The 14,223-nt window shown below is 47.1% G+C and overlaps 1 protein-coding gene across 6 annotated transcripts in view; it reads left to right on the top strand.

The window, feature by feature from the left end:
* LRRC1 (leucine rich repeat containing 1) overlaps positions 1-14,223 on the top strand; it is a 127,785-nt gene that overhangs the window by 55,157 nt on the left and 58,405 nt on the right. For 4 of the 6 annotated variants that reach the window (XM_027126894.1, XM_027126895.1, XM_027126893.1 and 1 more), the window contains exons 3-4: positions 237-300; positions 795-913. The exons of 1 other annotated variant lie outside the window; for it this stretch is intronic. In XM_027126894.1, the coding sequence (XP_026982695.1) occupies positions 237-300; positions 795-913 (183 nt within the window). Of the gene's footprint in view, positions 1-236; positions 301-794; positions 914-13,105; positions 13,152-14,223 lie in introns of those variants that run through there. One more of the 6 variants, XM_027126897.1, reaches the window with a different exon arrangement.

Here is a 14,223-nt window from a genome sequence, read left to right as displayed (position 1 = left end):
ACCCTTCTAAGGTCATCGTTGTGCTGTCTTGGCAAAAGACCGGTGTGTTGCCAGAAGCGTAGAACAAGGAAAGCCAAAAATGAAGACTGTATGGGGCTTTACCTTTGAAAGAAAAGTAAAGAGATTAGACAACGTGAACGTCCCAGGTCCCTTGGAAGTAGGTGTGGCCCTCTCCTATGGATAGGACTTTGTCTCTAACTGCCAGTGGCTAAGATCATATCATGTTCTTTTCTCAGAGTGTGAATATTCTGCAAGCACTGTGATGGGGCATTTAATTCTTGAAAAGGATGCTGAAGACAGGTGACACGCTGACATGTTGACATCAGTACCTGGCTCCATCGGCATACAGATCGATCACTGGTCCCACGTGAATTTACTTAGCGTGGCACACATTTTCGTAGCCTTATCTTCCCTGAGCACACTGTCACTGACCTGGTGACTGGGTGACTCACCTGCTTAACCCACCGACGTTCATCTCACCCATGGAGTACACCTGAGGCTCTGCCTGGGCTAGCCAGCAGGTTTCCCTCTGGGAAATTCTTCTTTGCAACATAGAGTAGCCCCAGTTTAGCTGGTGTCCTTTTTTTTCCTTTTTCCTCGCTGTACTTAAAGTGAATTCCATTTGACCTGTCCTTGAGAAGACTGGGGAAGGGTAGAGCAAGGAATTATCAGGATCATTGCTTTTCCAGCTTATGTGTTCTAAAGCACATGTTGCTTGTTGAGAATTAATAATAAGGAAACGTAAAGAAACACTGTTGAAAAACCAAGAGAACTGTGTGAATCTTTATCCCCAGAATACTTACTGAGGGCTTACTGTGTACGAGCTGTGAGGCTAAGCAAGTGCGTCGTGTGTTATCGCCTTTAATCCTCAAACCACCTCCAAGAAGGAAATTTGCATCCCCCTTTTTAACAGGTGAGAAAACCGAGTCTCAGATTTAAAAACCTTGTCTTTGGTGGCAGGGTGAGTGAGCAGTGGATCCAGGTTTGTTAGATTCCAGATCACAATCCTGTCTCCCCAATAGAAAAACGTCATATCTTACTACCCAGAAATAGTCATCATTAATGTTTTTATGTATTCTCTTCATCTCTTTCCTTTTCATAACGTGCTTCACAAAAATTGGGGTTATGCACCACATAGATATTTCTGTCTTGCTTCTGTTCACTTCACGTAGGTTTGCGAACATTTCCCAAACCTTTATTGTTAAATATTTAACTGTTTTCACAAGGCAGATTCATCAATAACTCTTGCCTTTTCATCTTTCTGGAGAAAACACGAACTGATCTGTAACTTTAATGCCAACAGGAAGCTACAGGTTTCAAAGGTAGGATTGGTGTAGATAACCAGCAAGATGGAGAAATTTCCAGAGGATGTGATAAGTCAAAGGCAGCCAGACAGAGTGAGGTAAGAGGTGAGTAAGAAGTTTAGAAGTCTCTACCTGACTTAGGATTCTCGTGCTGAAATCAGTCAGGGAGACACAGCCACCCACAGGGCCATGTGGCTGCAGAGAGAGGGACACGGGAAAGAACGTGGGCAGAAGCAGACCCAGCACTAGCGCTCAGCTGCTTTTAAGGTTCTGTGAAGCAATCAGCTCCATGTTTACCTGACATACGTTTTGTTTGTGAAGGTGCTCAGTGGAAGTGCTATTGCACGTTAAGAGTTGATGCCCTGGAGTGTTTAACTTTGCTCTTCACCCTTTGTTTGATGGCGTTGCAGGATGTGAAAGCATAGGCTTCCTCCATTCAGTGGGGTGGATGAGTGGTAGACCAAGAGGAACAAGGGGGCCTGAGCAAGGTAGACAAACATGGGAGGGCCAGGTGCCAATGACTCCACACGCGTCCCCAGCAAAAGGCGGCCTGGAGCTGGGGAGTGGGGTGGGGGAGCCCCAAGTAACACCACAGAGGCCTCAACTAAGTCGGGGCGGCAGCAGGCACCCCGGGAACTGAGTGGGTCACGGGTGTTCCTCCCTCCCTCACCTAACTCGGGCCTTCATAACTTTTTTTAAATTTAATTTTTATCTTGTATTGGACTACAGTTGATTTACAATGTTGTATTAGTTTTAGGTGTACAGTTAAGTGATTCAGTTACACGTATACAGCCATCCATTCTTTTTCAGAGTCTTTACCCATATAGGTTATTACAGAGCACTGAGTAGAGTTCCTTGTGCTTTATACCAGGTCCTTGTTGGTTGTCTATTTTTATATATAGTAGTGTGCATATGTTAATCCTAAGCTCCTAATGTATCCCTCCCCCCGCCACGTTTCCCCTTTGGTAGCCATACATTTGTTTTCTATGTCTGTGAGTCTGATTCTGTTTTGTAAGTTCATTTGTATCTTTTTTTTGTTTTTTAGATTCCACATGTAAGTGATATCATATGTTATTAGTCTTTCTCCATCTGACTTACTTCACTTAGTATGATAATCTCTAGGTCCATCCATGTTGCTGCTAATGGCATTCTTTCATTCTTTTTAATGGCTAATATTCCATTATGTGTATGTACCACATCTTTTTCATCCATAAGTCAGACCTTCTTATCAAGGTCCCTGCCTTGGGCTTTTGTCCTGGACCAGTCAGCCTTTATATGTGACCCACTGGACCATGGCAAAGAGGTCTCCCTGTAGCTCGTTGGCATTTCCTAAGCAGATGCTCTGGTCTTCTGGAGACCTTCCCTGCAGCCAGCTGAAGTTATTCTTATTTCTAAAATGCCTCTTGACTGTGCTGGCAACCGTTCTGACCTTCCTCAGGGATCCAGATGGGAAGAGAGAAGCTCAGATAAGCGTTCTAAATAACGGCAGAGTATTTCCAAAGGCCCAGCAAAGCACTGGTGAAGTCTTGGCCGGAACGCACACTTCACTGAGATAAGGGACAAGGGAGCAGGAACAGAGTTTTAGAATGAGTTGTATTCATTTCCTGAATTTTTAAACTAGCACCAGGTATTCGAGTTCTGTGCTAGGAGCCAGTGGTAGCTGGCTAGTGGTAGATTGGTGATGGCTCTCAAGGGATTTAGGGGACAGGAATGAAAGGGCCAGGTCCATCTGCGATGACAGGACGGTGTCAGAGGTGTGCCTGAAGGAGCCCAGGGTGGGGTGGGGTCTCCGTCATTCCTGGGGAAGGGAAGAGTATTAAGAAGGCTTCCTGGGAAAGATGACATTTACTCAAGCTCTGAGGAACAAGTTGCAGGTAGAGACGAAGAAATGACAAGAAGGACAAGAAGGATGTTCCTGGGCAGATGATATAGCATGTGTGTGTGTGTCTGAAGGTCTGAAATTTGGGAAACGCAAGGTATTACTGTAGCGCATGGCAAGAGACAAGGCCGGAGAGAGGTGGATGGCGGCGGGATCACGGGGGCCTGTGGGCTCGGCTAGGGAGTGTTTTCTTGAAACCCGGGGGGTGGGGGTAGGGTTGGCGCTGTGAAAGGGTGTCCAGCCGGGCCGTGACTCCCAGGTCTCCCGGCACCAGCAAGGAGCATGGGGTTGAATGGGGGCAGCCTGGAGGCAGGAGGCTAGGCATCCATGTGGGTAATGGAGAGACTGGAGGGGGGGCAGGAAAAAGGGAGATACTGGACCAGGCGTGTGGGTGACAGATGGGGAGGGGATGTGTTGGATGTGGAGGAAAGGGCGAGTGAGAGGTCTGCGACTGGGATAAACTCCCACTTCCCACCGTGGGGAGACGGGAGACGCAAGACAGGACAGGACTGAGAGCAAAGATGAGGGGGAGATGCCTTTGGAAGATCCCGGTGGAGATGTTCGGTGGGCAGCTGAGTATCAGGGTCTGAGGCTCAGGGGAGGTGAAGGTTTGGGAGGCATCCTTGTGCAGGGGATATTTGGGGCTGCGGGAATGAAGGGCAGGGGCGTGCAGGATGTCACCGTTTAAGGCAGAGCAGAGGAAGATCCAAGAAAGAGCGGCGGTTGGTCTGCTCAGCAGTGCTGGCTGGTGTCATAGACAAGCCGAGCGAGAGCGTGGCCGACTGCCACCACGTCAGACTCCCTGGAGGACTGACCTCACGGGTGGAGCTAACGCTTGCAGATCAATGGATGGAGTTGTCGCCACAGATAAGACGGTCCAGGCACGGCTGCGGGAAGGCAGGACCTTGGGGAGCACCGTCGTGAAAGGACCGATGAAAAGGAGCCTGAGACAGAGGCTGGGAAGGAGCAGGTGGAGAAACGGGAGCATCCCAAGACCTTGCCTGGGAGCCAGATGTGGGAAGCACATCCGGGAAGGCTGCCTGGAAAAAGGGGCTGGATGAGCAGTAAACGTGGGCTGATTTGGCATCTGGGAGGTCATCTGTGACCGGAGAAGCAACGCCCGAGCGGTTTATGGCATTCATTGCTTGTTGTTTTGTGCCTTTCTCCGGACTGTCTTTGCGGGATCAGAGAAGTGCTTGAAAAACACCTGCAGCCCCCATTTCCAGGAGGAAACAACAGCCATCACGGTTTCCTGCTGGATCTGCCAGTTCTAAGGCACGGGAGCGACCCTGACGTGATGTGTGTCTTGGACGGCTGACCGTGATATAATTAATGGAGGAGTTTCATAAGTTGGGTCATAATGTGTATGGGTTTGATGGGTGTCTGGCATGGGAATGAGCCATCTCAGGCACACCCAGAAGGCAAAAGGTGGGGGAAACCAGTCACCAATATTCTTTTTTCTGGAGTCCGGTCGTCAGCGATGGTTGGGACGAGAGCGGACTCTGACATTTTAAGCCTGGTTATTCCATGTTAAGTGTTGAGGACCACAGACAGTGTTTCTCCTTCTAAGATCCTTTAATGGTTGCATTTACCCATTGTATTTCCAAGTTTATTTCACCTTGGGATTTTTTTTTTTATAATTAGGAAAGCAGTATATGGTTCATTATAAAAAGTCAATGGAGGCAAAGTTTAAGTCATCAACCTGCCCTTCCCACTCATAGACTCTCCCCGCCCTGGTGAGGTTGCCCGTGTTGGGTGTCACACTACACTGGGCTTATTTTTATGACACCTCTCTTCCCCACTGCATTTTAAGATCATTGTGGGCAAAGGCCGTGCCTCACCTTTGCCTCCTTAGCTTCTGCCACATAGCCTGACATAAGTCACCAGGGTTCACCAAGTATTAGCTGCGTACATAGTCTGATATAGGGACACGTGAATGAATAGGGTGCTCTCTTAGGCGTTGCCCTTGCTTCCGTTTTAACTTCAGAGAGAAACTGGATACAAGAGGAGAGCCCCTGTTCTTGTCGCTTTTTGATTTGTAGGAGCGCTTATTCTCTGAATGGTGCTTTGTAACAAGGTGCAGGGTCTGCAGCCCCTCTCTCCAGCCTTAGGTGCAGATTTCTTGAATTATGTGAATTAATCAGTTCAGAAACTGGTAGGTGGCTGGCAGAGAATCAATGAAATGTGAGGTTTAGCACTTCCATGGCATTATAAGGTGTGATCTTTATAACGGATTTTAAGTTCTTGAAAAGAAGCACATAAGAACTTCGAGAAAATTTTATTGTGCTTTCTCTGCATGCCAGGAGCTGGGATGTTATCACAGATAGAGCAGAAGGAAGAATCGTGTCCAAGAAACGACAAGCTACAGTCTCTCCGCAGAGGCCTACAGACCATGTGGGCAAAACCATGCTTGTAGGTTTAAAAGGGAGGATGGAGAAAAAGATGACAAAGTCCAGCAAATCAGAATGTCCTGCTGACCATCAGACCACAGAGAAAGGGGATTTCAGATATGATGGGAGCAAGAATTCTTTCTACCTGGAAAGTTAGACTTTGGATTTTGGTCTTCCTTCCTTCACTTGGAGCAGTGTTTCTCCAGGTGGGCTCTGGGACTGCCTACGTCAGAATCTTTGTTAAAACTGCATATTTCCCACCTTCCGCAAGGACTACACGTTCAGAATTCCCAGAGCAGGATCCCCGGAGTCTGCATTTTAATCTCCAGGGAAACTCATGTAAATTAAATTGGAGCCAGGAGCCACTCATTTAAGAACCTAACCGTAACCATAATTTGAAAAGACACATGCACCCCAGTGTTCATAGCAGCACTATTTACAATAGCCAAGACATGGAAGTGACTTAAATGTCCATTGACAGATGAATGGATAAAGAAGATGTGATTGATATATCTATCTATCTCACAGATACACAGATGTATATATGTATACCCACACACAAACATACACATATATACAATGGAATACTACTCAGCCATAAAAAGAATGAAATAATGCCATTTGCAGCAACATGGACGGACTTAGAGATTATCATGCTAAGTGAAGTAAGTTAGACAGAGAAAGACAAATATATGATATCACTTATATGTGGAATCTGAAAAACAAAAGATACAAATGACCTTATATAGAAAACAGAAATAGACCCACTGACATAGAAAACAAACTTATGGTTACCAAAGGGAAATGGGGGGAGGGATAAATTAGGAGTTTGGGATTAACAGGTACACACTACCATATATAAAATAGATAACAAACAAGGACCTACTGTATAGTACAGGGAACTGTACTTAATATTCTGTGATAACCTATAAGAGAAAAGAATCTGAAAAAGAATCTGTCTGTATATATCTATATGTCTGAATCACTTTGCTGTACACCTGAAATTGTTACTAAGATCATACCTTTTCATCTGTGAGTTGACAGCTTATATATTTAAGCCCTTAAGCTCTTTTTCTACAGTATTTTTTGGAATAGCATGAACATGTTTTTGAGCCCTTTTTAGAATATTTTTGCACTCTGTTTTCTAGTTTAACCTCTTTTCTTTTTAGGGTTAGTGTTGAAAAAGTGTACTTGTATTACAGGTAGAGGGAGTTCTTAAAAATTGATTTTATCTAAAAATGGGAAGGAGGCCGTTGATTAGATTCAAACAGACCCCCTTTGCATCTTTACCCCACCTCTTCCCCCTACTCTTGTCCCCATCTTCTTCCAAACAACAAGACAGCTTTACTTTACCTCCCATCACTGTTCTGGCTCCCTTTGAAGTAGTCTGATCAAGCAGGCGCTCAGCACACGTAGCCTTACGTGTTGTACGCTGGGCTTCCGTCTAAGAGCAGAAATAGCTTTACTCTGGAGGTGGATGGTGGACAGGAGCTGTGAGTAATTGTCGGGTAAGTTGGGTACCACACCAATACAACCAGGGCCTCATCATCAGTGGGCCCTGACCTGGCTGCATCTTAGATTCACCTGAGGTAGGGTTGTTTTTTTTTTATTGCCATATAGTTGATTTACAATGTTGTGTTAGTTTCTGGTGTACAGCAAAGTGGTTCAGTTATATAAATATATATTCAGTTATAAAAATATATATGTAAATAAATATGTTAAAAATATATTCTTTTTCAGATTCTTTTCCATTATAGGTTATTACAAGGTATTGAATATAGTTCCCTGTGCTATACAGTAGGACCTTGTTGTTTATTTATTTTATATATAGTAGCGTGTGTCTATTAATCCCAAGCTCCTAGTTTATCCCTCTCCACCCCCTTTCCCCTTTGCTAACCGTAACTTTGCTTTCTATGTCTGTGAGTCTGCTTCTGTTTTGTAAATAAGTTCATCTGTATCATTTCTTTTAGATTCTACATAGAAGTGCTATCATATGATATTTGTCTTTCTTCCTGGATCCCACGCAGGCTGACTTACTGCAATCTCGGGCGATGATGACACCAGGTGATTCTGATGTGCGTTCAGGGCTGAGAACCAATTAGGTTAAATGCCTCAGTGTTTCTCGGGGGCTTGAAGACCCTTTTACTCTGCATCTCCAGGAGAGCTGGATTAAAATGCAGATTCCTTCTCCAGACCCTAGACCCTGTGAATCCGTTGGCTTGGAGTGGGCCCAGCCCTTTCATCGAGGAAGCGCTCCGAGTGATTCTTCTGTTCTGTGAAATTTGGTAATCCCCAGCCTCTGGGATCCTCAGTGTTTTTTTTGGCCCCGGGTTAGGGATGTGCCCTGGGAGGGGCTGGTGGGAACTCTTGACCCTCAGCGTTCTGGCGAGTTCCTCTGGGCCAGGAGGCTTCTCCCTGCACTTGTGGAGAACACACTGTCACCCCCAGCCCTGCGCCCTGTCCTCTGTTCTCTGTGTTCCACAGAGCGTGGCTTTAGGAGTCTGAATGACTCACCCCAGCCTGTGGTCTGTCAGTTGGCAAACACCGTGTGTGGTGTGGTGGTGTGAGAGGATGTTTATCTCAGCTGACGGTCACAGATGCTAACTGGAAAGGTGAAGTACACTTATAAAGGTGTCACGAGCAGCACGGGGCCAGACCCACAGAATCCACGTGCAGGGGGACCCTGACCCAAGGTGCTTATCTGCAGTTCAGGGGAGGGAAAGGGTGTGCGGTCTCAGAAGATGGAGGGGCTTGGGGGAGAGCAGAAGCCTTCATTTCTGGATCATAGCATCCTGGATCCATTGGAAGACCTCATTTCCCTAGAGAATTTTGGTGCATAGATACCAGGAGTTGTGATTTTGTCCATATCAAATGGGAGTAATTAAAATGAGCGGTAATTTTGAGTGACTGTTAAAATAGCTGATGAATACAAATATTGTTTTTTGGTTTCGATATTTAGTTGCTGTTATCTTGAGGTTTAAGTAGACATTATTTCAAAATCCTATATATTTTATTTTGGGAGGAGGGCAAATAGAAAGAATGCCAAACTGTCCACATTCCCCCCAACCCCCCTTCTTATTCGGTATGAAACCTAACATTTACTTTTCTGTAATTCTTTCTTTCCGGTGAAATTTTTTATTTTTTTTTCCAAAACAGGAGATCTTGTATCTCGGGACATATTTGTGTTTATTGAGCCAACTCTGCTGGGGAGGAAGAGCTGAGGAGTAAAGGTTATTTTTGTAATTGTGGCTGGAATTAGGTGAAAACCCTCTGGGCTGGGAAAATTTGTTCCCAGCACAAGTTACCAAGACTCAAAATAAAACTTTGACCAAGGGCCCGTGTCCCACCTTCCCCATGCACCACGCAGAGGCCACGCCAGCCTTTCTGCCCTGCACCGTCTGTTCCCATTTTTCCTTCCCCATGCTGGAAAGGCTGCCGGGGCAGGAATCACGTCTTTTGTCTACAAAGGCCGGCTGCCTCCTGGGCGAGTCCCTGGGTGTTGGAATAATGTGATAACTGAGATGGTGCCTTTGAAAACAAAAAATGTCCACTTCACATTATTATTTTTTTCCCTGCACACCCTGAGGAGCAGCTGGGGCAGCAAATGCAGACTGGGATCACGCGTTCATACTGAGCCTTTCTTGACAATCCCAGGTATTTTTAAGCAGGATGGTATCAGGCAGCCAGCAGTCAGCCAGCCCGTTTGGCACACAGGGCCCTGTTTTACCTGAGTAAATAGTCCTCAATGAAGCAGCATGATGGTACAGAGCGAGCCTGAAGTCATAGCATTCAGTATTTCACCACGGCCCGGCAGCATCTCTTTTCACGCGCTCATTCTGTTCACGGCTGGTTGTTTAGTCCTTGTGTTTGAATCCTGTCTTTGGCCAGGCCTGCATTCATGGTGTTTATGCGTGACGGGATCCCCCTCTCCATGCCAGGGTGAGCCTCCCGTCTTCCCTGCCCACTGCATGCACCTCGTGGATGCGGGGTTCACTGTTTGCTGAGCATGTTTCACGTTGGGGGTTTTGTCACCTGCCTCTGCTGTGGGAATGGGCATCTCCCAGCCTGTGGGCTTCTCCCTCGTCTGCACCCGCGCCTCCAGGTGCCCCTTCCGTCTTTCCCTGTGGATGTGGACAGGGACGGGGTTCTGAAGCCTCCACCCTCAGCCTCCCCGCGGCCCTGCGTCCCCTCCGTGCTGCCGTCTGAGCAAAGACGGGCATGAGCACCCACGCTCCTTCATCCTACTTCTGTCTGCCTCTCCGCCCACCCCGCAGATGTCCCAAACAGAAAGATCAGACCCAAGCGCGCTACAGTGGACTTTCCCCTTGACCTTGGTTTTCTCCTCAAGCCATAACCCCCTCCCTCCTCTCTCCCCTGGATTGCCAGGCTTTTGAGGGCACACTCCGAAGTCTCCAGGCTCGCAGACTTTCAGATGTAATGGAACAGCAGGATTTAGTTTAGAGGGATTGTGACACAGGATTGCTAAGTCTTTATTTTGATAAGAACTCATTGTCATTGAGTAAAAAGCCAGGAGATTTCGAGGCCCCAGTCAGGCTATAATCTCGGATTAAACAGAGCCCAGAGGGCAGTGACCCTTGTCAATACACACATCTGGCTTCATGGTCGGAAAGTCGTGCCACTGTCTCCCCGTTTCCCCATGTTGCTGGCCAGGAGCCCCGTGTCTGAGGCTGGAGTCGGGCAGCTGCTGTATGCCCTACGTTCCTCTCTGTCCACAGGAACCGGCAAGCGACCTGGCTTCTCCACCTTTGCGGTTTGATTCCCCTCAAACCACTCTCTCTGTTGGCGCCTCTGGACGGTGGCAGCAGATCCCTGCGGCCCAGCCCGTGTCCCCTACCTGCTGGCCGCACCATAGACCCACCCCCTCGGGGACCCCTTTGCTCCCTCGACCTCTTGGCTCTGCCCCCAGCTGCCTGTTGGGGGCTCTCACAACAGAGTTCACCCACCCTGTCTCTGGGTGAGATGACTGCGCAGACCTCTCTCGGAACCGCGGGCCTGTATTCCCACCTCGTCTGTCTCCCCAGGTGCATTTCCTCCAGCATCTCTTTCTCCAGCACGTTTGGAACCAATGGAATCTGACTGTCCTCTTCCTTGCCGTGAAGCAGATGGACCCGAATTTCAAAGCTCTGCTCCTCCACACGTGAGCACAGTGACCTTGGGCTGTTTAGTTAATGTTTCCAGGCCTGCTTCTGCATCTGCTTGCGGGACCACCACCATCCATCCCACTCTTTGTTTTTGGGATTAGATGATGCATGAAGACCCTCAGAAAGGCACCTCTTCTTATCTGGGGCCACACGGTCAAGTGGTGTAACAGGGTTCGGAGGAGTTCCTCTTTCAGACCTGTACCTGTCACTTCCTGACCTTGAGTCTGTCCCCTGCTGTTCTCTCAGTGCCTGAGACCTGCTACTTGTGTCGAAGGTGGCGGTGACAACAACTGTCAGGTGACCGATTGCAAAGGGGGCTTCTCAGAGCTCCAGGCAGTGGGGAGCAATTTCAAATCTTCCTCTAAAGTAGAAGTACTGTGCTAAAAAGTATAGGTGTATATGTGGTTGAAGGGAGGTGTGTGTGCGCCTGCCTCCATGGCGACCAGCACTGGCTGGTGGGCCCTGGTGCACATTTATTCCCAGGACAAGTCTCGAGGTGGCTTGTGGAATGTCACCGCAGAGGCCAGGGGAGTTTAGAGTCTGGTACCCGGGTGCCTCTGGGACGGCCAGGTGGCTGTTGGGTCACCTCTGCCCCTGGGTCTCTGAGGGCAGTTCAGGGGTGGCTGTCGTTGCCATGGCGCCGTTTGCTTGTGCTGTCTTATTTTTTGTTTGTTTCTGATGTGGTTTAGTATCAGTGATGCGTTGAGGTACTGCCCTCAATGCCTGACGGTTCGTGCAGCTGCACATTTCTCTGAGATGGGATACTGATAACAAAGTGCTCAAGCAGAGACTCAGTTCCCTCTGTGCTGACAGAGGTCTTGAGGACAGTTTCCCCTCTGGTCTGAGTGTGTCGGGGTGAGAGGAGGGGGGGACCATGTGCCCCAGACCCCACACGTTGATAGAAAAAGTGACAAAGCCAGCCTGTGCCCCTCGGGGGGGAACACCTCCCCCCACCTAGCCCTTTACATTTGTGTACTTTACCACGTTACCCTGTACATCATCTCATCGTACCTCTCAGTAGCCTGGGGTGGTGGACAAGGCAGAGAAGGCCAGCAGCCCTTTGCGAGGAGCAGGGCCGCCCGGCAGTGAAGGCATCCCCGTGCGCAGGGCCTGGAGTCTGTCTCTGGATTCCAGGCCCAGCGCAGTTGGTAGGTAATTCAGTAGTGTTGCACGCCTGCTGCGGGCCTGCAGACTTTCGTTCTGTTTCGCATTTCATGATCTCTTGGTGGAGAGAGCCTCGCACTGTAACTGCGGACCTCAGACAGGTCTTGAACCCAGGAGAAGAGATGCTGTTTATATAGAACCAGAAGAAATGCCAGTGAGTGACTCAGTTATTCAGAAAGAACTTATTCCGCTGCACACAGGGGCTGCGATCATAGACTGGACAGGCCGTTCGTGCACCGTTCTCTGTGACAGGAAATGCCCTGGAAGGTTCTAAACTCCTTAGAAGGAGTTAGAAGGAAGGTCACACAGTCCAGCCTGTGTCTATCCCAAGGGGGGCCCTGAGATGGTGATAGCTTTTCAGGAAAGGGCGTGGTCCACCTTGAGGCTTCTGGGCATCGGATTCCTTATAGAGGATTGCAGGCTAAGGCTCTGTATTACTTCTGAGGGTTAGGGGGCTGGGGAAGGTGGAACCCCAGCCTGATATGTTAAAAATGGTTGCTGAGAAAATAGGAGGAGTGCCAGGAAGGGCAAGCACTGTCCTTCTAAATCACTTTCTAAATGACAGTATCTGCGGTGAAAAGTGTATTCTCTCTCAGAAGCCCTTGGGCTCATGGTACCAGGATGGTTGTCTGCTTGGTGGTGGTGACGATTTTTGGCACTGCAGAGTTTAGAACTGATGATCAGTCGCCTGTATACAGGTGGTAGTGATGGTTATATTGGTAAACAACAGATTCAGTATTTTTATTTTTGAAGTGCAACCACATCTCACTAACTCAAAGCAATTCTGATTCAGAAATGATGGTGGTTTAGAATGGATCTGAATTGAAGGTTATTTTAAGAAAATTGTAGGGAAGAGATTACTTAATTTTACAATCATTTTCAGACATTTCGTAAATATCAAATTTTATGCTTTTATTCTTGGACGTATATAAGACAAAGCCAGTTTAAATACATGAAAAATATGAGTAAAGATTTTTTTGTTTGTTTCACCTTATATAGAAGCTTGAACTAAGCTGAATGTTGGCAGCTATAAGTTTGGGGGTACCTTCTTTAATGAGAGGAAAAACCTCATGAGTTATTTCTAATATTTGTATGTAAATAGATGTTCATTCAGGGTTTTATTCCTTCTCGGATAGAAGCAAAAGCCCTCTCAGGCCTCTCATCTCTATTAATAACGCCACTCTTCTTCAAATTTTTCGGCCTTCATTTGTAGCAACATGGATGGACCTAGAGATTATCATACTAGAGTGCAGTAAGTCAGACAGAGAAAGACAAATACCATATGATATCACTTATACGTGGAATCTAAAATACGACACAAATGAACCTATCTGTGAAACAGAAACAGAATCAGAGACATAGAGAACAGACTGGTGGTTGCCAAGGGGGATGGGGGTGGGGGAGGGATGGAGTGGGAGGCTGGGGTTAGCAGATGTAAGCTATTATACGTAGGATGGATAAACAACCAGGTCCTACTGTATAGCACAGGGAACTATATTCAATATCCTGTGATAAACCATAATGGAAAAGAATATAAAAAAAGAATATATATATGTATAGCTGAATCACCTTGCTGTACAGCAGTAATTAATCCAACATTGTAAGTCAGTTATATTTCATAAAAAAATTATTTGGCTTTGAATGGAAAATAGTGGTCCTCTCTACTGATCCCCCACCCAGTATAAGAAAGAGGTCCAGTAGAGGGTACCATGTGCTTTTATTTGTGTGACTCTCCTTTATTCTTTTGCAACCCTAAGCTGGAGCTGTGATTATCCCTCTTTTAGAGAAGAGGAAACTCCTTGTCTGGCAAATTAATTGTAAACAGCTCAGCCTGGCATTGGTAGTCTTCTGTCAAGAGATTTCTCCGGCCTCCTCTCCAGACACCCCCAAACTGATATCCTGAAGTTCAGGCAAACTGTGCCCAGGGCCTACCCTCTCCCCACTTTGCATCCAGTGTCACATTCCTGCCTATGCTGCTCCTCTACTCTTATTTATTTGGTTCAAAGTGTAAGTGTCCTTCTTTGTTTCATTTTCTCCCTTCTCTGAACTTCTGCAGCACTTAAGGTATGATACACTGGTATTATTTGAAAATATCTGTTGATGACCCATTTTACAGATAAGGAAATTAGGCACAGGTAGGTTAAATAGTTTATCCGAGGCTGCAGACCTCATAAATGCAGAAAAGGTTGGTGGTCAGCCTTGGCCTCATTGAGAAGTGGTTTTTGTGTATAGTTTTTCATATGTTTAGTCTTAAACCTCACATTTGTCCAGAGCAAAACACTTGGAAGACAGTTAAAGGGGATTGCAGCTGGGAATAACCTGCA

This window comes from Aethalodelphis obliquidens, unplaced genomic scaffold (assembly GCF_003676395.1).
Source record: "Aethalodelphis obliquidens isolate GAN/ISIS:26980383/991018 unplaced genomic scaffold, ASM367639v1 scaffold31, whole genome shotgun sequence".
Classification (NCBI taxonomy): Eukaryota; Metazoa; Chordata; class Mammalia; order Artiodactyla; family Delphinidae; genus Aethalodelphis; species Aethalodelphis obliquidens.
The sequence above is the reverse complement of the archived record's forward strand: the minus strand, read 5'-3'. Positions and strand labels throughout refer to the sequence as shown.